The sequence below is a fragment of the Danio rerio genome, chromosome 9 (genome assembly GCF_049306965.1).
Source record: "Danio rerio strain Tuebingen ecotype United States chromosome 9, GRCz12tu, whole genome shotgun sequence".
NCBI classification, from domain to species: Eukaryota; Metazoa; Chordata; class Actinopteri; order Cypriniformes; family Danionidae; genus Danio; species Danio rerio.
Window position 1 is genome coordinate 9,289,421 of NC_133184.1, and position 25,013 is coordinate 9,314,433.

Genomic DNA, 25,013 nt, shown 5'->3' on the forward strand with positions numbered 1-25,013 from the left:
TTTAGATAATGTAATTATTATATCTTTTTACAGATTTTAGTTCCAATCAACACCAAATTAGGCCCAGAGCAAACACTTTGTTCTGTTTTACAGTTTTAACATGTAGGCTATATATATACTACTGTTATGTAGAGGTCGGTAGTAACAAATTACATTTACTTGAGTAAAATTGTTGGGTACTTTTAAACAAATTTAAAGATGTGTACTCTCTCACTAAAGTAATTTTTATGCTACTGTATAAAATAAACCTGATTAAATGTTCACAAACCAGCACTACTGTTTGTGTGATTGAAGCATCCTTGTTTATAGTTGGTACTAATTCTGCATAATGAAACAATCTAACATTGCAATATTTTGTTTTGCAGCAATATTTATTGTGATATGAATCTAAAATGACCAGATGATTTTTAATAGCTCTATTTGAAAAGATTTCATTGGTTTAGGTCAACTGGGATAATTAAATATTTTTCTATGCAGTGCATTAGCATAAAATATTACAAACTAAATGTATATATAAATACAAAAGAGCAAAAAAATAATAATAATAATTCAATAAATAAACAGTGATTTGTGGTTTTCTGAGAAGAGTAAAAGTAATCAAGGACAATGAAATGTAAAGTAATAAGATCACTGTAAAAATAATTTAAAAAATCTTTCAATTAAATCTTTAATAAATAATCAAATTGTGTGATACGACTACTGAGGATACACACATTGCACATTGTTCAGCCCTTATTGACACTATGCAGCTTTTGTAACTCCAGAGGTTATGAATCACATATTGATTTTAATGTCTTTCTCTATTACAAACATGAACCATTTTATTTTTGTAAAACTCATTCTTGAGGTGCAGCTGATCACAGAGAGTTAGAGCAGATCTTTCCCAGATCCCAGTTTCTTTGCAAATCCTGTCTGGTGCTTGTTAATCAATTTGGTGGGTGGAGAAAACCCCACTCCCACGTCACGTTGCAGTGGGCCTCAAAATCAATACGATTTCTATCTTATTTTAATGTCAGGAACTTTAAAAAAAAAAAGACTTGCTGTGTTTATATCACTCCAATATGACTGTGGACACACTATATCTACACGCAGCTCTGTCCAAATCAAAGCAGCCCTTTAATACCAGGCAATCAGGGCCAAAGAGAGTACACAGCACTCCTCATTTAGAAGGGTAATCGTAGCGGTAATGCAGTGGAGTGTATTAATGGATGCAGACTGCGGAGACTGTGTTTGCAGATGGTATCAGTGTAAACAAACGTGCTTCCAAAGAAAGCCTGCGTACGTGAGCAAGTCACACACTCACCATGGCTTATTGACAACAAGATCCTCCTCGCTCATGAAGCCTTTTTCAAACATCCACTTGTCACTGAGGAATTTAGACCTGGGGGCAAAAAAAAAGGCAATCAGGACAAATCTTTTGATAGCATTTCATATGTTATGCAATGAAGAAGGGTATAAAACACAAACTAAAAAGCATTGTGCATGTTTTACCAGGCATTCAAATTCTGCTTATCATTATTTTTATTATTTTAAACAGTCATAACTTAGCATCTATCAGCAATATTTTTTTAACCATATTGCACCTAATCAGTATGGATCTCTGGATGGATGGATGGATGAATGAATGTGGGAAAAATTTACTACATTTTAAATCCTTTAAAAATAAATCAAAAATCAATAAAATGATTTTTTTGCCTTGTGTGATTTTTTTGTTGGTCAGATTTTTTACTTTTGATAGATTTTAGATTCAATTCTCGCTATTATTAATACAACTATTAATTCTAACATTTAGTTCAATCAACTCCTAATTTGCTGCTTATTGATAGTTATTAAGTAGTAGGTGGGTTTAGGTAACGGACAGGATTTGTGCAATAAGAACACGCAGAATATCTACTTTATAAGTACTAAAGAACAGCCAATACGCTAATAATATGCATGCTAATAAACAACTAATAAATAGTGAGACTTAGTCACTATACTAAAGTTTTACAGATTTTGTTGGAAATCTTTGCGATTTCATAATCACATATACCCATATAGCCAGAAAGAATAAACTGAATTTAACTGAGCTTCACAAAAGTCCACATTTACGAATCCTGCATAGTTCTTTATAACAAAATAATTTTTAACATTTTTATTCTTAATACATTTGACTTAAATTCTTACTTTTGCATAAAAGTGAATGTATAGGTGCCCAAATGCATACAAATAAGAACTTCTTCATTTCTTAGTGTGCAGGGCATTTAAATAATCTAAAGAACATTACACTACAAAGCAATATTTTATGGAATGTTATAGTTCTATGGATGTAAAGGTTTTTCATGGAACCATCAATGCCAATAGAGAAGCTTTAATCTTAAACATGCTGTAGGTTAAGTGAAGAATCCTTTATATCCACAGATACTTTCATCGTATCCCTTTTTAGAATCTTATTTTTTTGAAGTATAGCAATTCATGGTCGCCATCTTATAGTGCAGCTAAATAATAGCCAGTGCTTCCCCTACCATAATATAAGGGGGGCGCCCTGCCCTCCCAGCGGCTTTCCTCGCCCCCCTTGAAGTCAAGTTAATTGTATATTATAGCACCAGATCACATCTTTTTTTAATAAACAAGCTAAATAGCAGTGACATGATAGCTATAGTTCAGGGGTCACCAATCTCGGACCTGGAGGTCCGGTGCCAAGCAGGGTTTAGCTCCTACTTGCCTCACCTGCCACCTGCCTGGGTGTTTTAAATATACCTAGTAATTAGCTTGTTTAGGTGTGTTTTTATTAGGATTGTAGCTAAAATCTGCAGGACACCGGACCTCCAGGAACAAGTTTGGTGATCCCTGCTATAGTTTAACTTTTACAAATTACATTATGTATTATTTTGTAGCCATGACCAAACTTAGCTTGCATCAAGGCAGATTCTCAACACTAGTTGCAGTGTTCATTTAGTTAATGAAAATGTCTTGACAGAAACACAAACAGCAAAAATGTGTATCTTACTTAGATTTTTTTTGTCGTGTTTCTAGTCCAAATTTGAGAAACATTTTCTACACAAGCAAAACATATAGTCTGATTTAAAAAAAATAATATGCCAAAATGAAGTGAGTTTTTCCTTAAAACAAGCAAAATAATCTTCCAACGGGGTGAGCAAAATAATCTTATGTCAGAGAAAAATCCAAGCTTAGTTTGCTTACCCCATTGGCAGATTATTTTGCTTGTTTAAAGGAAAAAAGTCACTTAATTTTGACATATTATGTCAAGACAATGTTTTTACTTGTCGAGAAAATGCTTCTCGATTTAGGAATTTTTAGATATTTGGACTACAAACAATATAAAAACTCAAATAACTAATTTTAGTAGCATTTAAATGTGTGTATTCCCATACGGACATCAAATTGTATGCACAATTCTGCAAATAATAATAAAAATGCATCTGTTTGACAACTTTTTAATCTAATCTTTTTTCTTAAACAATAATATGCTGTTTATTCATAAGATAAGCAGATCAGATCATGTGCATTGATAGTTTCCAGTCACGGACAAATCATGTTTTAGTTTGTGTCAAGTTATAACCAACATTTTTCACCCTTATTTCCGTTGACGAAATGAACACTGACTGGTAGAATGCAGTTCTAAACATACCTCTAATCCAGGCTTAAGTCAAAAGCATCACAACAGCATTGTTGTTGCTTAATCTAGCAGGCAATACAAAACACACATTCACACCACAGCTAAGAACACTGGGAACAGAGGGAAACCCACATGTAGTTGCGGATGGAGTCGGGTAGAATGACAACACAGCGCTGGCCTTCCTTCAGCTCTTTGGCTACGTTGACTGCTGCAGACATGGCTGTGCCAGAACTACCACCTTCACAGAGAAAATAGTTTAGGAAAACACTTAATTTCACTTCATTTCAGAGATGCACTGTGATTGACATACCGCACAGAAGACCCTCCTCTCTGATGAGCATACGAGACATGGCGAAGGACTCCTCATCATTGGACTTGTACCAATTATCCACCACCTGAAACATGTCAAATGTTATTTAATAAATAGATAAATGGAAATACTGTCTTGTTTGGCTGCAATCAAATACACAGTTAACAGAAAAATGAGAATTGTCATCATTTACTTTGCCAAGACATGTTCCAACCTATAGTCAACATTTGAAGCGGATCAAAAGTTTTCTAAAATTTTCCAAAGACAAGAATGGGGGTTGATTTTGGACAACTTTGATGGCCACTTAAATTTTTGACTACTGTAGTTTGAGTGAGCACAAAACACATCACAGACATTACCTTTTCAACAGACCAGAAAAAAAAAAATCAAACTAGGTTTGGAACAGGTCAATGATAAGTAAATGATCACAGAATTTTCATTTTTGGTGAACTATAACTTCAACTAGGACTCAAAAAACGTTTATTATTAAACAAGCGTCCACTTTCAAACCCTTCCAGAGGTTGTCCATAAACACATACATGCAGATTTCTTTCATAGTGTAAATGCTCATGTGGTTGCATGCATTCAAACAGTCACCTAAGATCATCTGCTCATCTAAGCCATCATCATTAATATCCAAAATATAGTGTAAAGTGGTACAAAACAAGATAATCATACTTTTCTGTATTATACCAAAGCACTTAAATTGGTTTCCTGTTCACTCTTTCTTGTGGCAACTACTATGAAGCTAGAATGTTTTAAGGGAGAGGGGGGGGGGGGTCTTTGTAAAGAGCTACCATCAGTAATTGATTATGTAAAAGTCCACTGTGCAAATGCACACTTACAGATCTGTCCAGAACAGTGGGGATGAAATCATACCCGATGCCTTCAACCTCATACTGAGTCTTATCTGTCTTATTCAACTCGTCTGGCTCAGCTAGAATAGAGCCCTCCGGATCCACTCCAATGATCTGAAGAATAAAAAAAGAAATTAAAAATCTCATTAATAATGCAAAGCAAGGGTCTTCACAAAGTAATAATTATTAAGAGATGTGGTGTACTGATTTTAATCTAGGAAAGGAAACTCATTTACAATAATTGATCATTTTGTACCACACAAAATAAAAAAGTAAACAGATTAGAATAATTATAATGATATTTAATAATTTAACAGCATAAATAAGATTTGATATAAATCAAATCAAATAATTACATTAAATTCTGAAACTGAAGAAAACACACTGATTGACTACTATACCATTGTTTATGAAGCAATTTAAGACTCACCTTGATATCAGGGCATTTCTCCTTTAGCTTGCGAGCGATGCCAGTGATGGTGCCACCAGTGCCAGCTCCTGCCACCAGCATGTCTATTTTACCTATAGAAGGCAAACACAAAAATCAGCATTAGTCATATGCGAGCGATTCATGTCCTTTGGCTCAAAGGCATGATTAGATGATCAACATATTTGAAGCAAAAAAAAATGAAATACAAAATTAAAATATGAACTCGTTTGTTTGTTGTTGCGGTTTTGTAATTCAGAGTTTGATTTAAGATGAAGATCACCCACCAAGTAGTTTTGGGTTTACATGTCTAATAGACATCTAGAACAAGGCTAAATTACCAGACTAAAACATGGCTCAATTATGGACAGCAGTCAAATAAATAGACTAGTCATAAAAACAGACTGATTGTACAGACTACACATGTTGTCATTCATTCATGTCTATTTGATGACTAGTCTATTTTTGGACAATTTTCCAAAAAAATGTGTGTGCACATCTAATAAACACAAAACAATGCTTGCATATGTCTTAATTTAAACGTCTAAATCAATAAAAATGAAGCAACACTATAGAATCAATACCACAAGACAATAAAAAAATCACTTTTTGAGCTCCTACACTATGATTGCATTATTCATATTGTAATGCTTATGTGTTAGCAGTAGGGTTGGGCATCTAAGCTATAATGCCGATCCGATACGCATCTCGATACAAAGAATACGATCCGATATATTAGCGATACATTTGTGACATATTGCGATGCGACACGATACGATTCACACCCATATCACGATACAATGCGATAATTCAGCACTAACTAATTAAATCAAGTTTATGAGATGATGTGAAAGAGGATGCTGTGCCATTGAATGAGTTTGATTATTTATTAACCAAGCAAAACCAAGACTTTTTTTACAAACTGGCTTTTCTCTCAGAGCCAGAGTGTCAGTTTACAGTAGAGGGCCATTTTAGAACCTATAGCACATATTAAAGTATTTTCAAGAAAAACAGAATGTATAAGTGCAATATATATTAAAATATATATATTTGCACTCTTTCAACATAAAGGTTGAGCATTGCACAACAAGAATTGTGATTTAACTTTTCAACTATGAAAACAAGTTTTACAAAGATATATTTTGCCACTGAATATTCAAAACTTAAGGTCGTGAACTAGCAGTGTTATGCTGCGTTGAAACATCACTGTCACTGTAAACAACAGGCTAATAAAAATATAACAAACCAGCAATCTTCTTGCTGTGAGGTGGTCAAACTACCCACTGTGCCACCGTGACACCCATTATTTTTATCATTATCATTATTAATAATATTATTATTATTATAATTAAATAAAAATTAACAGGAGGAGGTGTTTAAACCCGCCTAGTGCGGCAGTATAGAGAGGGCGGCGTCCGCAACACCCAGTTATATCCGCGCATAGGGTGGCAGAATAGAGGTCCGCGACACCCGCGCGTCCTCAGTTATATCCGCGCATAGGGCGGCAGAATAGAGGTCCGCGACACATCACTTCATTTTCATAACCGGTCACTTTCGTTTTCACATTGTGTACCTGATACACTGAGTTGTAGTGTAAGTGTACACATCCGCAAATCCGTTGCTAAGGCTTATTATATGTAGGTCGATTAAATTATGCGCCAAAAACAGGTTGACAACACTTGTTAATAAATAAAAAATACATTCTATATTAAAAATATAAGCTGTACCTCGGAAAAACCGATGCATCTCGCAAAAACCGATGCATCTCGATTTGCTTCCAAAATTTCATTCATCCTCTGCTGCTCAACCGATGCACTCGCATCGTGCACGCGCATGACCGCGTATCGATACATATCGGTTAATCTTCACTTCCCTAGTTAGCAGCTATCAAAAAGGACAATTTGTATTCCAACAACATCATTTTCCTGTCTTTGTAGTTGTGAACTTCTTACATCTCGCAAAACTTAAACGATCTTTAAAATAATGAATACCCTTGGAGTGAACAAATTTATTAAAAATCTTTGGCTTTCTTCTTGAAAAACAACTGTTGAAAGGAAACAATAAACTTTTATGAAAAGTATCCACACAGCTACATAACTTAGACAAAGCGAACAACACAATGGAGATTTACCGCCACACTGCTCCAGGATCTCCTCTGCAGTGGTGTCATAGTGGGCCAGGGGGTTACTGGGATTGCGGTACTGGTCAAGAATGTGAGCATTAGGAATCTCATTCTTCAAACGCCACGCGACCCCCACATGAGACTCAGGAGAGTCGAAGCGGGCTGAGGTTGGGGTACGAACAATCTCAGCACCCAGAGCACGGAGCACATCCACCTGAGAGATCACAAAACACAGGACTATGAAAACACACATTCACACACAACGCAAACATTGGCAGAAGGACTGCTGCAGAATCGGGAGGATTTAGGGGCCGTTCATACAAAATGTATGTATGCATTCCACTGTGCTACTTGCATTTTTTGTTCGTGTAATCACACATTGAGTCGCTTAAAAGAAAAAACTTAAAAATAAAAATCTATAAATCTCTCTTTCAGTTTTGTTTCACATCTTTAAACTCCACTTAAAGTCCCACAGAGTTAAACGATTGAATTTTATGATTTTTGAACCTGTTTAGCTGATCTATGGGTCTGGCGGGAGAACTTTTAGATTAGCTTAGCATACATAGTTGTATTAGATTTGACCAATAGCATCTTCCTCAAAAACTTTAACTTTAGATAACTTTTCTATTGAAAGCTTGACTCTTGTGTAGCTACATTATGTTCCAAGACACACAGTTAAGGAAAAGTTGCTATTTTCAAGGCTGATATGGCAGGGAAATATACTCTCATTCTGACAAATATATCAGGGGGCTTTGGTGCTATGCTTTCAGCAGGCGCAATGATATTACGTAGCACTGTTACCTAGTTACCTAGCTAGGGACTATTTTCAGGAACTGTATAATATCATTGCACCTGCAACAGCCATGGTACAGCAGTAAAGTTCATTGGTTATTGAATTTTTGTAGAAGATGCTAATGGTCTAATCAGAATTAATGACTTATGCTAAGCTAAGCTAAAAGAGCTCCAGCCAGACCGAGGGATTCGCTGAACGGACTCAAAAATGGTAAATCTCAACTGTTTGATTTTAATTTCCAAAACGTGGAGTGTTCCTTTAAATGCAAAAATGCATCTTCTTTGAATTTTCACCTATGACCACATCATATTAATCTATTAATCATCATAATCTCACCTTTTCCATGCTCATCTTTTCAGGCATGACAATAATGCAGCGATAACCTTTGACCGCTGCTGCCAGAGCAAGACCGATACCTGAAAAAACACACGTAGGAGTCACCATTTCAAATGATCATTGTTTGTTTTTGTTTTTTAGTGGCACACAAGTTGGCACATGCCATGTTTATCTGGTCCAACAGCATTCCAGCTTCTGAGTTAAATAAATAGAGCAAAGGCCCTTTCTCAACATGGCAAAGCTAAGAACACCCAAACCTTGCTTTCATGACAGATATTACAATAAAAAAATGAGAATTAACATTATGATGCATGCACCAACCTGTGTTTCCTGATGTAGGCTCAATGATGGTGTCTCCAGGTTTAAGGGTGCCATCACGTTCAGCATCTTCTATCATTCGCAAGCTGATTCTGTCCTTCACACTGCCACCAGCATTGAAGAACTCGCATTTAGCCACTGGAAAATAAATAAAAATAAATAAGCGCCTTAAAGAACCGCACTTCATGATTTAGTCAAAAACGATGTGATCCTGGATTAACATCCATGTTGATCCTGGAACATATTTTTTGTTGGAAAATGTAATTCATACTTATTCCTTACCCCAAAACCCAACTAAATTATTCTTTAAATCAGAGGGGAATGATAGTTGGATGACAATCATGTAGAAGTGCGTAAACCTAACCATAAGCTTAAACTTAACATAAATGGTAAGCATATCTCTTAATTCTGATTGGCTGACTGGAATCTTGACAGGATCAACACAGATGTAAATTCAGGAACATGTCCTACTTGGGAAAATCAGATTGGCTTTAAAGAAACACTTTATAAGTTTAAAAATTAGATAATTTTACAAGTCACCAAGATTTAAACAGTTTTGAGCAATTTTTTAAAAACATTCAGACAACCTCTGGATCTGGCAGCAGAACATTTAGCTTAGCTTAGCATAAATTATTGGACTAGATTAGACAATTAGCATCTTGTGAAAAAAATCTACATAACTGAGAGTATAGTTCCCAGCCATTTCGACCTAGAAAATAGCAACTTTTCATTTAACATCCATCTTAGTACACAATATTTTTTAGATACTAATGTTCTAATCGGATTCAACAATTTATGCTAAGCTAAGCTAAATTGTTCAACAGTTGTATAATGAGCTCATTTAAATAAAAAAGACGAAGAGTTCCTTTAACCAAACCACCTTATCTCATTTTTAAATGTCAATTATAAAAACTACAAATTTTGATTAAGATTAATACAAACATGAATGGGGTAAGAACAAATTTGATTAATGTGAACATCCAGTAATGTGCTGTGCGTGACTGCTAAGGAGCCTCAAACTGACAATTTTTTACATTAATAATTTACAATTCCAATTCATTTAAAACAGTCATGTAAATACAGTCATCAAACTACATTTATAAAAAGTCCAAGCTTTCCTGAAGGAAATACAATTTTGATTACAGGTCGTAATAACACAAATACACTCTCAAAGAACACACTACTGGCAATACATTTGCGTTTTCACCCAGATGGCACTGTTCATTCTTTGCCTGTGTGAATTATCTGTAGACCAAATTCACACAGTAAACCCTGTAAGCCTTTTACTGTACTGTAACCCTGATCCCTCCACTCCAGCCCAAACACACAATCACACATGCAAATATGTGAAATATGCACCAACCTAGATGCAATTAGTCAGCTAATTCCACATGTGTAATGCCAAGACCCGTTGGCTCAACTGGCCAAAAGGGTAATCTTGTTCACATGAATTTGCTAGACACTTTGAATCCCCATTATAAAGCTCATTACAGCATTGAGAATCAAAAGGCTTTGACTTCCACACAATACCACTTTCAAACAGCGCTTATTAGACTAAAGAAGGGGCTTAGCTAAAGACCCACCACACTTTTGACCCACACGGCTAAACTCGTTCACCTTTCGCAAATAGACTGCAGCCATTTTGTGAGTCTTAGTTTGCGGAAGCATGCATGGAGCTTTGGTTTCGGTTCTTGGGCACATTGCTATTGTACTGAATATGCTAATGTTTCAAATCAAAACACATAGCCGCCACATGGATAAGTTTGTGCAACATAAAACGCCCAATGCATTCCTCTTCCTAAAGAACTGCTCAGGGCTATTTTGATGGCCTGGTTTATTTTCTGAGGATAGCAGAACAGACGGTTGAAATGCTGATCTAAAGATGTCTGAGAGGTCTTTTGGGAAGCAGTTGAAGCATTTTTAAAGCAAGGGTATTTTAGTAAATGAAAACTAAATCCAAGACTAAAGTAATAGTTCAAATAATATTTTTATTAACTGAAATATATGTCTTTTAAAAGTCACAAAATGTGAAAATATGTTAATCTACACAAAAATTACAACACTTACAAAAAACTGAAATTAAATAAATTAATGATAAGCAAAAATAAATGATAATTTCGAGTTTCATAAGCACTCACTCTGTTGTGGAAAGTCTAACCTGCGGATGTTTAGAGAAGTACCAGTAGATGGCACTTTTACAGCTAATCACACCATTCATGTGCATGATCATACACACAAACACAAATTCTTAAATTTTAAAAGTGTTCTTTAATTAAAAAGTAAATGTACATATACATATAAAACTACAAATACAGTCTGATCGTTAATTTGAAGGAAGTCGTCTGAATTCTTTGCAATTTTTACTTTTATTTATTGCATTTGTATGGTTTTGGATTTAGTTTGTTCAAAGAGTCATTTTATTTTTTATTACTAAGAGGTTTGTATAAAAGTTAATGTAAGCTGTGCAAACATTAAACTTTGCTTTGGTCGATGCTTGTCATGTTCTGTTAAACAAGAATTACTAAAACTAAAATTGAAACTAAAGAAACTACGTAGAAATGTTTTCACAAAAAAACATTTCTAAAAACAAAAATATCTAAAACTACAACTAAAACAAAATTTAAATGAACTGCAAATAAGAAAATAGTATCGAAATAAAAACCCATTAAAAAATGCCTTGTTAGACAAAGTTAGCCTTGTTTTTCAAAGTAGTTTCACCAAAACTTGTGCCAAAAACATTCAAGGTCATAGCAACGCAATCACCACCTTTTTTCAGAGCAGATAATGTTCCAGTGTTGCGTGAGTCTATTGAACCAAATAACAACAAACATTTCAATCTGTGTTTGCTAACAGTCCAATGTATAATTATAAAGTAGCTTTAGTGTTTTCAAATCACAAAATACAGTTTCACTAATACCAATTCTTTCTAAAAGAAACATTCGCTTTTCGGCTTAGTCCCTTTATTAATCTGGGGTCGCCACAGCAGAATGAACCACCAACTTACCCAGCATATGTTTTACGCAGCGGATGCCCTTCCAGCTGCAACCCATCTCTGGGAAACATCCATACACACTCATACACTAGCCTACCCAATTCACCTGTACCGCATGTCTTTGGACTGTGGGGGAAACCGGAGCACCGGCAGGAAACCCACGCGAACGCAGGAAGAACATGCAAACACAGAAATGCCAATTGACCCAGCCAAGGCTCAAACCAGCGACCTTCTTGCAGTGAGGTGACAGCTCTACCTACTGTGCCACTGCGTCGACTCTAAAATAATCAACCAAATTTAATAAATAATTTGAATAAATTATTCAGTAAATCACTCATTTAAAAAAATAGGGGTGGATAAAAAAAGATTCATATAGAAATACGGTTTAACCTTATAGTAAATCACATTGAGTTTCACAAAAGAAATAGTTTTTAATGTAATAAAAAAGGTGGAAGTCAACCATCAAAATAAAACTATGGTTTAATGAAATGGAGCAGACTTTGTTCTGAATCTCAGTTAAGAAACAAAAATCACAGTAGGTAAAAAATGTATATCTTTAAAGTAGTCCAAATTAAGTTCCTAGCAATGACATAAATCAAAAATTGAGTTTTGATATGCTTAAAGTAGGAAGAGTGTGATCTTTACCTAATATTCTAACTTTGGAAAGAAAAGAAAAAGACTGGCTATTGGCTATTGCCAAAAATATACATGTGCAACATAAGACCAGAGTCCAGGGTCACAAATAACTATAGCATGGTGTACATACATACATAGCATAGCAGTTTTTAAATAATACAATAAATAAACAAGAAACAACAATTACTGACTAGACTTAGAAGTTTTAGTGTTACAGTTCTAGTTTATGGTGTTGACAAAAAAAGAGAGAGAAGTCTTTAACCATTCATTGAATACTATGTTGATTTGGTGCTTTGCTGAGAATATCTGTTTCACTGTAAATGATGTACTAAATTAGCTATGGGCCACTGAAACCGTTAGCACACACACACACACACACAAACACACACACAAGCACGCACGCACACACAACAAAAAGGTATCGATTAAAATACCTTTAAAGTTCAAGTGATGGAAAATGTGCCTTTCTTTTAGCAATATCTCCCTTAAACTCCACAGATTAGTAAAGCTTCAAGGAACTACCAGGAGTCATTCTTCAAACTCTGCAGGAAAAGAAAAACTAATACTGTGGTTACTTCTTTTCGTCAAGAACGTGGCTTTTAGTGAGACATGTTCTACATGCGTGTTCTGTGAATGGAATCAGAACGTGCTATACGTGTCATGTCAGTGTCATGTGATCCACAGTGTCAGTGGCCATTCATAACATTTCTCCCATGGACACAGGATAGTAAACTGAATAAAGGGTACCCCCGGGTTCCTCCAAATGAAATTCAAGGCTTTTTAAGACCTTTTTAATACTATTTCAAATGAAATTCAACGCCAACTTCATACCCAGAAGTATGAGGGGAAGTATGAGGGGAAAAATCTTAAAATCTGTATAAAGATTGAACCCTAGAAAAGAATTATGTACAAGTAGGTATCTTTTATTGCAATTATCAGTTATATCTAATACATACGCAACAGCATGGTCGTCCACCCAGAACCGAATATGAAGGTCCAACTGAAGGCCAAACATGACCACAAACCCGTTCGCCTCATTGACCTGGTCAGTCTGTCTTTAGTTATAAAAGAAGCCAATTCGAATTTGGTAATATATGCAGATTTGTTGCCTCCACACGAGAATGTAAAAGCAACCTCAGAGTCAGGAAACACCGTTTTGAAAACCTCTGTAATGTTCTCATTCGATGTCTAAAAGTGGTGCTCAGAGATTGTTTTAAGGACCCACATCACCTCTGCCCGCAGAGTTGGTGTTAAGCTACAGTAAGTTACGATGTTCCTGGCTGTGGTGTGAATGCTTCTAATGTAGAAATTTCTTCATTACTGATATCCAAAGCCGTTTCAGTAACCGAAAAGGTCTCCGGTCCACAGAACTGCCCAATAGGTGGTTGGCACTGATGAGCAGTCCTACACAGGCCCGGCCCAAAACAATTTGGCCCCCTAGGCAAGATTTCAGGTGGCGCCCCGTCACATCGCAGTAAATTCCACTGCTAGTGTATAGTCATAAGAAACTAAATAGCTTTATGATCGACTACTACAAGCTGGAAAAACGTCAGATAAATATGCCAATGCAATTAACGTTATTGCTGAATATATCTAATATTTACACATTTGCTTTAGGAAGTAATGATGGAGGTAGTTATATTACTATTACTATGTTCCATAACATCTATGCACTTCTATAACATTAGGTGACGTTAAAACTAACAGATAGCACTATAGCTATTTATTGATTAGCAATGTTATGCCATATCTGTCAACGTTGGGATGTAAAAAATATGGGACAACAAATAGCTTCAAATGATAGAATACATGTCAAACATTAAAAAATATTGACAATAAAAAAAAAGGTTTAACCTATTAAAAACAATGGCTTATACAGAAATTAAATAAAGCTATAAAATCTACTCCACTTTTAATTGTGTTTGCATATTGATTAAAGTTACTATAGTTATTTAGTGAAGAGCAGCAAATGAATCTCTTTGTGTTTTGTTTGATAACAAAGATGTTAATGTAAGAATGCACAGATCTATATAAATGAATGAATGAATGAATGAAGCATTCAACTACTTCGGTAACTGATTGTGCTTATTTAAGAGAAAATTAGTTGTGTTTAAAATAAAACACGCAGGACAGAGCAAAAAAAAAAAAAAAAAAAAAGCCCTTTTCCGACAGTCCCTTACTGAGAGCTCCACTCCGCGCGAGCTCTCCCAGCTAAACAGAGCTAAATGTCGAGCGAAAAAAAAGAAAAAGAAAAAGACAGCTCGGAAACATAACCAGCTTTGTCTTTTTGTAGGAAACACACTTTAGATCATTTTAGGGTAAGAGGTTTTTGAGTTATTGCTGTATATCACTGAATGTGTCAGGAATATCAAGAACAAAACCAACTTAACCACGCTTATTTCTGGCGCCCCCCTGGATGTACAGCGCCCTTAGCATTTGCCTATACTGCCTATGCTACGGGCCGGCCCTGGTCCTACACGTGGTGTGTTTGGAACCCTTCATATGGGAGTCCAGGGCCGTAACACCCATAGTCGCTAGCTTAAAAAATTTCCGGCACCAACAGCAGTAGGCGTCACGCACATTTCCTGGCACAGGCTTGACCCAAACATAATTTGGATTCCTTGGCCACAGCGGATTAAACCGACACTTTCGCATTTTAGCTGACAAACTAGGCTAGCGACTGTCTTGTTCTGTACCTCACTTGTCTAGTAACCATAGTAATGGGTGCACACACTTTCACGCTTTCTGCTATGATGTGGAGCGTGAAGTGCACTCAACGTTACTCTGCATGAAATTTAATTAGCTTACATTAGTTAATATTTTTACGGTACGAACTTTAATCCTAGGAAAAACAAAAATAAATGAATAAAATAAGACATTTGTAATGAAATCCAAGAATATGTATACCAAATTCAAGGCTATTAAGGCCTTAATTTGAGATTATCTAATTTAAGACCGCGGTTACTCTGATAATCCTGAAAGCAGACGATACAACCTCGGCAGTAAGAAAAAGACCTTTGATTGTATTTCAACTATTGTTTTAAGACTAGGAGTACAAACATACTACTCATTCTGCATACGCAAAACATTAGCAATTATATAAGAACCATGTGCTTTAATAAGACATGCGATTTAAAGGTGCAGTATGTAAGAATGACAGGAGTAAAGTGCCTAAAATAGACATTTTTGTGCATATTTAAAATATAGAAGAGGGTTTTTTCACTCCAATGACTCGAGGCATGCACATGTTACCAAATTAACGACACAAAAAGGAGCGAGTGTGCCTGATGGTTCAGTCTTACACAGTAAGCTGCTCGGGGAATGTTTTGTTATGTGCTAAATAAAACAACCTCATGTTTATATATCTGAATGTGCGTTTTGTATCAGAGGTTACTACAGGCCTCTAGACATCACATGTTTGACCACGATTCAGACATCATGACTGAATTTAAATACTATTTGCATACTAACAGTAAAATAAGGAGCATACCAAATCACATACTTGCGCCCTATTCTATGCTATTTTGTAGTATAAATAGTGTAAGAAGTGCGTTTACAATGAAAACTCTAAAAATAATAAGAGCACTTTAATTACCCAGATGAAGCACTCATTCGACCGGTAAAATGAAGTGTGGCATGATGGACACTTCACGCACTCAACGACTGCAGTTGCGCTCACGTAGTGGAATGGGCGGAGCTATCAGGTGCACATGTTTGATAACATTATTTATTTTGGATTGTGAAAGCAGTATTCTCCTACGATAGTGATCATACCGCCTTCCAATGGTGAATGCGGTTATCCTCATGGCAGGTACTATTTGGTACTTTGGTAATTTATTTCACAAATTTGACGACAGTCAAATATCATCAGGGAAACGGTTTAAATTTCTGCTTAGTAAAAAAACATTAGTGTTCCATTTGGAATGACACTACATACAAATACTATGCTGTTAAGTGTGCATAAGTACATAGTGCATAGTGTGCCATTTGGGATGCAGCTATAGGCTTTGCATACTAACCATCCTAAAGCCTGGTTTATACTTCTGCGTCAAGTGACCGACGAAACCCACGGCGCATGCAACGCGCGCATTTATACTTCTGCGCGCTGTCTCTGTTGGTCTGCAATAACACTTTCAAAACGCTAGTTGGCAGTGAAGTGTTAATGTGTCTCTGTGTTGAGTTTCTTTGCTGGTGTTGGTCAAACTTGCACATTTTGAGGCAGGAACCGGAAGACGTGCAACAACTTTAACTATGAGGTAAACACAAAACAAAACTTTCCATCCGCAGCTCCTTCACGGTCTCCACACTTGTAAACAATCGCTCCATCTGACTCGTGCCACTCGCGCCGCTCTCGGTCCTGCCCAGACTCGTCAGCGCTACCAAGCCGACCAATCACAGAGCTTGCGCTACACGTCGTTGCGACGTGTAGTTACATTTTTTGAGAGGTGCACGTCAGCGACGCCGATGGCCACGATGTAGGGCTATGTATCAACGAATAGGCTGCACTGTAGCATACACGTGCACTTGACGCAGAAGTATAAATCAGCCTTAAATGGTGTTCAAAAAAGAATTAATCTGTCCCAAACTTGGTAAAAAGGGTATGCCAAAGATTCCCAGATGATCTAATACTTCCTATAGAAATTTAAAGTGTAGAAATGTCCGTACTTGAACTGCTAAAATTGGCCACAATACATTGTGCATTGGACGTTATTAACATTAATTAAATAATTTAAATGCTACAAACGTGAGTAAAAAAGTATGAACAACCTATAAATATAGTAGAGAGGCTTTGGTAAGGGGTTTGAATCGCTATTAGATAATATCTAGCCAAACTGGAAAATATTTCACTCATATTTTCAGTCTTTTTTTCATCTGCAACAACAATGTGAACTTCTATAAAGAGCTGTTTGAACATTAACTTCTGAGTGCATAATTACTCAAAGACCGGAGGTGATTTCTCTGCATGAAAGACTCACAAATGGCACATTAACCTGCTGCTGAATCTTAAATGAGGTAGGAAATTAAATATAAAAGAAATGTGGATGATGTGTCGAGATCATTGACAGGGTCTTTAACTAAGCAACATAATGGTCCTTTAAATAGGAAGTAGTTAGTCCCAAAGCTTGCATATTCTTGTGTTACACAATCAAAAGTATATACTTTTTATTTGCAAAAAAAAGTAATTTTAGGATGTAGTATAAATAGGCGAATTGAGACGCAGCAATTGTGTTAACCCCAGGGTGCCGAAATGTTACTGGGCACACTGGCAGTGAGCAGGTTATAGGGTGAAAAACACTGACAGATATTCTGTAACAGAATGCACATCTTCAAAAGGGAATAACTGACTTTAGCACTGTTATTTATTTTTCCAGATAAACCAGCATGTTAACTTAGCCCAGAGTTGGCCCTGGAGGGCTGATGCCCTGCAGAGGTCAGTTCCAACCCCAATTAAACACACCTGAACCAGCTAATCAAGCTCTTTCTAAGTATACTAGAAACTTCCTGGTTGGTGTGTTGAAGTAAGTTGGAGCCAAACTCTTGGGCGTAGGTTTGCTCTTGACATTGGTGGGGACAACTAGCACAAAATACACAACTAACAATGCTGTTCAATTTATTTAAATCCATGTGTCATACATCAATAATAATAAAAAGTAGATAGATAGTAGACAGAGTAGTAGGTAGATAGAGCATAGGCTGTAGTTATTTGACAAATAGGTTTAACCAAAAATTGACATGCTGGCCTACTCTGAGAGATTTTTAGAGCTGCCAGGGATCATATTATTAATACTTTTACATTTAGCAGTTTATTTTGCAGTTTGCAGTCGTTTTGGAACGACTTTACCAGTGATTATTAAAAAAGTGCTGTTCACACAGGCAAGGACGTTTAGGAATTTTACCGGAAAAGACCATTCACGCATAAATTCCAAAATACCAGTAAATTCTGACATCATTAATCAGAAACGACCTCTAAATGGCTGCGCTTGTATTTGTAAACACAGAAGGGGTCAGGCTTTGTTGATGGTACATAATATGTGTTGTCGCTCACCACCTGCTTCACATGCACACGCGTCACGCAACTGAAGCAGAGCTTTAAGGTAAACGAACAGTGGTTTATCAAAGGCATTTTATCGATTATTATTTCCACAGTTGGCATTAACCAGTTAAACTCTGCTGTTATTTTAGGATTTCCGCCTGGATTTTGCCTTCCAAAATTTAAAAGCTTCCCAAATCCACATGCAGAGGTGTAAATGCAAAAATTTTGTATCATTTTAAAGAAAACCCTTAGAATTTTCATAAAACGCTATAGAAAGTGTTTAAAATAACTGTATATGTTGTCTGTGTTATAATAAATACCTAAAAAAAGAGGCGCTTGTTATTGTTATTGTATTCCAACTGATGAGAGGTGCAGTAGGGAGCGATCACTGTTTTCATATTTCACTATTCTTTTGTTTAAACAAACATAATTTACTGTGTTTCCACCATCTCAGACATATAAAAGGATTACTTATGCACATCACCTCAAAAACAGAGGAGAATGGCCCTGAAGCACACAGCATAATGTAAGAGATGACAGCTGTCTGTGCTATCTGGGGCTGTTTAGTGATCATAAATGTATTGTTTTCATTTCTGCGTCATGGAAACACTGCGATTCATTCGGCAACTGTTTGATATATGAATATAATTCAGTTAAAAGAATGCTAGAACCATATAAGCACCGGCAAGAGCTTTCATTTGACCTATAACTTGTACATGTGTCATATGAAAAATATAAAAGTGAACCAATGTTCAATACCCAGCTCGGGTGTCCAAAATACTGTGTGTTTAGGTGTATATAACTTTTGTACAGTAGAATAAAAACCAAAGTGATGCATATGTACATAAAATATAGATTCTACACTTTCAAACGAAAGGTGCAATGCTACGAAAGATGCAAACTGGTGCAATGCTAGCCCTTTAAATCTTAAAGCGAAAGTCGATGACGTCACGCAGAGTTTAAGAAGGAACATAAAAACATTATCTGACTAACATCTAGCAGCTAAATGTGTCTGGAAAAATATTCAAAGGTTTTTATTTTCATAAACAGTGCGAATGTGAATGCGCCGAAGTGTTCTGATTGGCTGGAGTAGACGTCTCACGTCAGCACATGTGAAATTACTCTCTCGCAGTTTCCCTTCTGCCTTTACGCAGCATTCCGGCAAATTACCTCATATGTAACAACTTCTCTTTCCAGAAAATTGCCAAAACTAATTTACCGGCCTCTACACACAAGATATGATTCCTTTCCGGAAAATTGCCAGTAATTTTCCATAAACGTCTATATGTGTGAAAGGGGTATATATTAGCCTGCTATAACGTTATGTTTGCGTTATGTGCATTGTTTTTTGTCTGCGTTTTTTGCTGCCGCCATCCTCACTTGCATGTCACACAGTTTAATCTAGCACAAGTAAATTGCTTGTGCCGTTTTGGCGCTGTTACATCTGACCTAACAACAGCTTCTCACATGTCCGGCTCAGCCAATCACAATATGTTCATATGTGTTTTGGGGCAGTATGACTCGAGTAGAGAACATGATTTAACCCTTTCTGCAAGTCTAGGTTAATATTGACAGCATGATTTTTTTTAAATGAATTAAATTATTGGTGGGAGACTGGGGACATTTCAGTAGTTGGTGGATATTGCTGGGGACACGTCTACTTCGCCCATGCTAAATCTACGGCCCTGGCCAAAGTCTCACTTACCCTGACTTTGCATATTTTCTAAATATCTGCAAACAAATTGTGTTTTTTTTTTGTTTTATAAAAGTCAAAAACGTCATTCAGCACCTTTGAATTAACAGTTTTCTGCACTCAAAATCAACCGTGTCCTAGTTTAAAAAAATCTGGAAACACTCACTCCTTCCCATCCTTACTTATTTAAGGAGAACGAAACCCAACACCCGCATTCCTCTTTCCAGAACACAACCATTACTCCCCTACCTAGACACACGTGCCAACACATGCACTTTTGCAGGCTGCCTTTAAAAGATCACGTGACCTTGCATGTCCTCATGGGACACGACACAGCATGCTGCTGAAACCAGGTATGAAGACACACATGCACTCATATCATACTCACAGAGTTCACACTTGAGGCCAAAAGCTTTGGGAATCTTGTTCATGCGAACCATTGGGGTCTCTCCAATCTTGCTTAAGATGTTGGGGAGGATACCGGACGTCTTTGTCCTGTGAGAAAAAGCTGCATTTGGTAACCCGGTAACAAAACCACAAACACTCACACATGAAGACAACAGTCAAACAACAGTAAACCACAACACGACTGACTGAACTGAATCACAGTGAGTCTGCAGATTGGTAGTGATTTCTGAGTATGGTAAGGGTGTGGTAACTTAATGTTACACTTTCTTCCTGAAAGACTACTGTTGTTAAACAGAGGTTACCTGCATGTTTTTGAATTTTTAAAGAGTGTGTGTAGAAAAAAATATTTCTTTTTGATTACAGATTTTATATTTAAACATAAATTTGACAGTATGGGGCATGTTCATATCAATATTTCCAGCAAAATACATGAATAAAGAAAAACAGGAACAAAATTTTAAATAATGTTTCTGTTGTTTTTGCTCAAATTAAACTACCGAATCTTCCTTCCTCATATAAAATAACAATGCTATCTATCATGCTCACAAATATTGGAGAAGTGCATAGGTTTGGAACCACCTTTGTTTCTCTTAAAAGTTGAATCACTTTAAAGAGGTAGTTCACCCCAAAAAAAGAAAACTGACTCATTATTTCCTCTCCCTCAAGTGTATCCAAACCTTTATAAGTTTCTTTTTCTCTTCAAAAGAAGATACTCTAAGGAGTGTGGTAACTAGTATCCATCGACTCTACAATATTGCTCAGATTAGACCATCTCACAACATGATGTCTTTATCACATCACATCTTGATTTCTGTAATTCACTTTTTGGGGGTTTACCTACAAGTTCTCTCAGAAGATTACAGTATATTCAAAATTCTGACATATTACTCCTGTACTTCAACAACTGTTTCTGCCATAGTTGGTACTTTGCCTTATATTATTAGTATTTTGCCTTGTAGTGCTTTGAGTTTAAGAAAAGTGCACCACAAATAAAATGTATCATTATTATTATTATTATTATTATTATTGTCGACTTCTACAGAGGGACAAAGTAATTTTATGCAAGTCACCAGTAACTATATATTTCAAAATAATCTTCTTCATAAAAAAAGTGTAAATGATTACAGAATTTTCAGTTTGGGGTAAGCTATTCCTTTTAGGTCTAAATTAATTGTAAAAACAATATCAATAAAGTGTCTATATACATAAAATAAAGTAATAATTCTGCAATATTGTCAAACAACAGGGTAGCATTTAACATGAATAATTTTGTTGCACAATAAATGTAAAAATGTACTTTGTAATTTCCATGCTTTTATTTTGCCAGTAAACAGAAACACAGTCCCACATAAAAAAATTGTTTAAAAAAATTAAAAAAATACAATTTTAATTATTAATAAATACTAAAGTCTTAACCATACTACAGGGTGTGCCATTCATACAGAGACAGCTTAATAAAATGGGAATGGTTGGTGATATTAACGTCCTGATATGTCCTAATGTCCTAATATACATTAGTATATGTGAGGGGGCAAACTTTTCAAGGTGGGTGGTAACCATTTTGAAGTTGGCCATCTTGGATCCGATTTTTGTCTTTTCAATAGAAAGAGGGTCATTTGACACATCAGACTTCATGGGAATTTCACAAGAAAAACAATGGTTTTCTTGCTTTTAACACAGCTTTATTCTTTCAGGAGTTATTTACAAGTTTCTGACCACTTATAAAATGTGTTCAATGTGCTGCCCATTGTCAATGTAACCCTCTTGTCCCACTCTTCACACACTGATAGCAACACCGCAGGAGAAATGCCAGCACAGGCTTCCAGTATCCGTAGTTTGAAGAATCAAGATGTGCAGCACCTGAAACTATGGATACTGGAAGCCTGTGCTGGCATTTCTGCAGCGGTGTTGCTATCAGTGTGTGAAGAATGGGAGAAGAGGGTTGCATTGACAATGCAACACAATGGGCAGCACATTGAACACATTTTATAAGTGGTCAGAAACTTGTAAATAGCAAAGCAAATTCCCAATGGTTTTATGTGTTCAAGGACCCTCTTCCTATTGAAAAAACAAAAGTTGGATCCAACATGTCCAACTTCAAAATGGCCACCATGGTCACCACCTATCTTAAAAAGTTTGCCCCCTTACATATTCTAATGTGCCACAGACCGGATCCTTAATATCCCCAAGCATTCCTATTTTATTGACCCTGTATAGTAAATGTATTATACTGCATATATAATACAGCATTTACAAATCATTGTTAAATATTATAGTATTTATAGTGGTGAATCTAAAAATATTAATAAAGACTGTAGTTTTTATTACAGTAAACTTGTGTATTCATTATAATATAGAATAGAGAGAATTGTAGAAAACAACAATATTGGGTAATATGTTTATAATACTGTAGTTGCTGCATTACCATAGTAAATATAGAATTACAGAACAGATCATTTAATGTACTTTACTATAGTATGATTAAAAAAACACTATAATATTCACAATAAATTGAAGTAAATAGTTTTTCTATATATATATTTTTTTCTATCTAGTATGTTGCCAGTGGTGGAAAAAAGTCCTGAAAAAGCATACTCAAGTAAAAGTACCATTACTTGCCTAAAATGTAGTGCAAGTAGAGTAAAAGTATCTGTAGTAAATATTACTCAAAGTAGACCTTTCAACAGTACTCAAGTGTAGTTAGTAGTGAGTATTACGATGTGAAAAGCTGATGCATTTACATGTAATTAGTGGATGTGTGTAAACGTAACATTCTGTAGTGCATTAAGTTATTGCCCACATCATAAGACGTTATTATTAGGTTAGATTAAGGTTGTGATGTCAGATGACCAAAATTCAACGTCTAGTCAGCGTCTAAGGACAATGTTATTTTGATGTCCAATAATGAAATCAAATGACGTTGATATTAGGTTGATTTTAGGTTGTGTTAGAAAGTGACAAAAATCCTACGTTGAGCCAACATCTTAAACCAACATCATATTGACGTGACATTTATTTATCAGGTATGGCAACCAAAATCCAACATCTGATAGACGTCATAGTGGTAACATCCACACAACGTCAAGCTGTAACACCATTAGACATTGATATTTGGTTGATTTCAAGTTGGATGTTGGACACTGACATCAGCCTGACGTTGAGTTCTGATGTAAACCCGATTTTCATTTCCAAACAAAATCCCCCCACAACAATAGGGTATAATGTCAACCTGGCGTCATGTTGACATCTTGTGCCTGTTGGGTGTTTAAAGCCATTTCGGTCATCATACAGTAAACATCCGTCATTCTCATCTGTAATATGCATCTAAACAGTCTCTAAGTCAATGTGTGTAAAGTTTTTTAACATCTTTTTTGCCACTTTTAATGCTTCTGAACAGTTTGCTGCAATTATAAATCGTCCATGTCTTGAAGTAGTTCATTATGATGTGATTTAATTGGACAGGAATCCCAGGACTGATTTTTCTAACCCCATAGACAAGAAATAATAAAGTAGGCACTGCAGGTTGAAGGAAAGTAGTGGAGTAAAACTGTAGATACAACTCTAAAAATGTACTCAAGGGAAAGTAAAAGTACATATTTTTAAAAAGACTTAGTAAATCACAATTTCTGAGAAAAAAAAACTACTCAATTACAGTAATTTGAGTATTTGTAATGTGTTACTTTAAACCACTGTATATTGTTCAAATAAACCTAAGACCATGACTGAGTCTTTCTGTAAACGCTGACAAAAAAAGAACTCTGTGAAAACCGAGTTCAAACCCAGTGTCCTACCGTTGGTAGTGGTTGTGGGGTGACTCCATATTCAGGTCACCAAGCTTCCAAGTGCATCTGCTGGGCAAATCCGGTCGAATCCATTTCCTCTCCATGCTGACCTCGGAGCCCTTGTCCATGTGCTGTCCGTTCAGACTCTTCAAGTGGCGCCCGTTTGTTTCATTCAGCTTGTGTCCAGCCTTTCCGTTGAAGACATCGTCAGCATCCCCGTTGATGCCAGACTCTCCATTTGCAGCATTTGAGAGCATTTTGGCAGCATGTGGGCAGACGGGGCCAGTGCCAACTGATTCTGAACTAGATGGTACTGCTGGCATGGTTTACCTATGAGAAGAAATGAACTAAGTGTCATTCACCATTGTTTTTTTTCTTCTTTGCACCTACTGTTTTACAGCACTTTGATCAATGTTGGACTTTTATAGACCGTGTTATTAAACATTATGTAACCCCTCTATAATAAGTGGGCGTATCGCTCTTGATGTTTCAGATTTTGACTCTTATGTTTGAATACTGTACTAATGTCATCCAATTTGTTACGCAACACTGACGGATCGCAACATGCCACAGAAAAATCAAAACGGTGAAGATGGTAAGCTTTGGAAGTTTCATCTTAAAATATAACATTCTCAGGGTTTATATGACTGTAAATTTAGGACTTATTATATTTAAAATATACTGAA

At 36.1% G+C, this 25,013-nt stretch overlaps 1 protein-coding gene across 1 annotated transcript in view; it reads right to left on the reverse strand.

Moving 5' to 3' along the window:
- The window catches only part of cbsb (cystathionine beta-synthase b), a 45,471-nt gene that overhangs the window by 17,835 nt on the left and 2,623 nt on the right, over positions 1-25,013 (reverse strand). The window contains exons 2-11 of the mRNA NM_001014345.3: positions 24,337-24,657; positions 20,526-20,632; positions 8,786-8,920; positions 8,465-8,544; positions 7,345-7,549; positions 5,217-5,308; positions 4,775-4,900; positions 3,930-4,014; positions 3,752-3,857; positions 1,304-1,381 (exon numbers count right to left, since the gene is read on the reverse strand). Of these exons, the coding sequence (NP_001014367.3) occupies positions 1,304-1,381; positions 3,752-3,857; positions 3,930-4,014; positions 4,775-4,900; positions 5,217-5,308; positions 7,345-7,549; positions 8,465-8,544; positions 8,786-8,920; positions 20,526-20,632; positions 24,337-24,650 (1,328 nt within the window). The 5' untranslated portion in view covers positions 24,651-24,657. The remainder of the gene's footprint in view (positions 1-1,303; positions 1,382-3,751; positions 3,858-3,929; positions 4,015-4,774; positions 4,901-5,216; positions 5,309-7,344; positions 7,550-8,464; positions 8,545-8,785; positions 8,921-20,525; positions 20,633-24,336; positions 24,658-25,013) is intronic.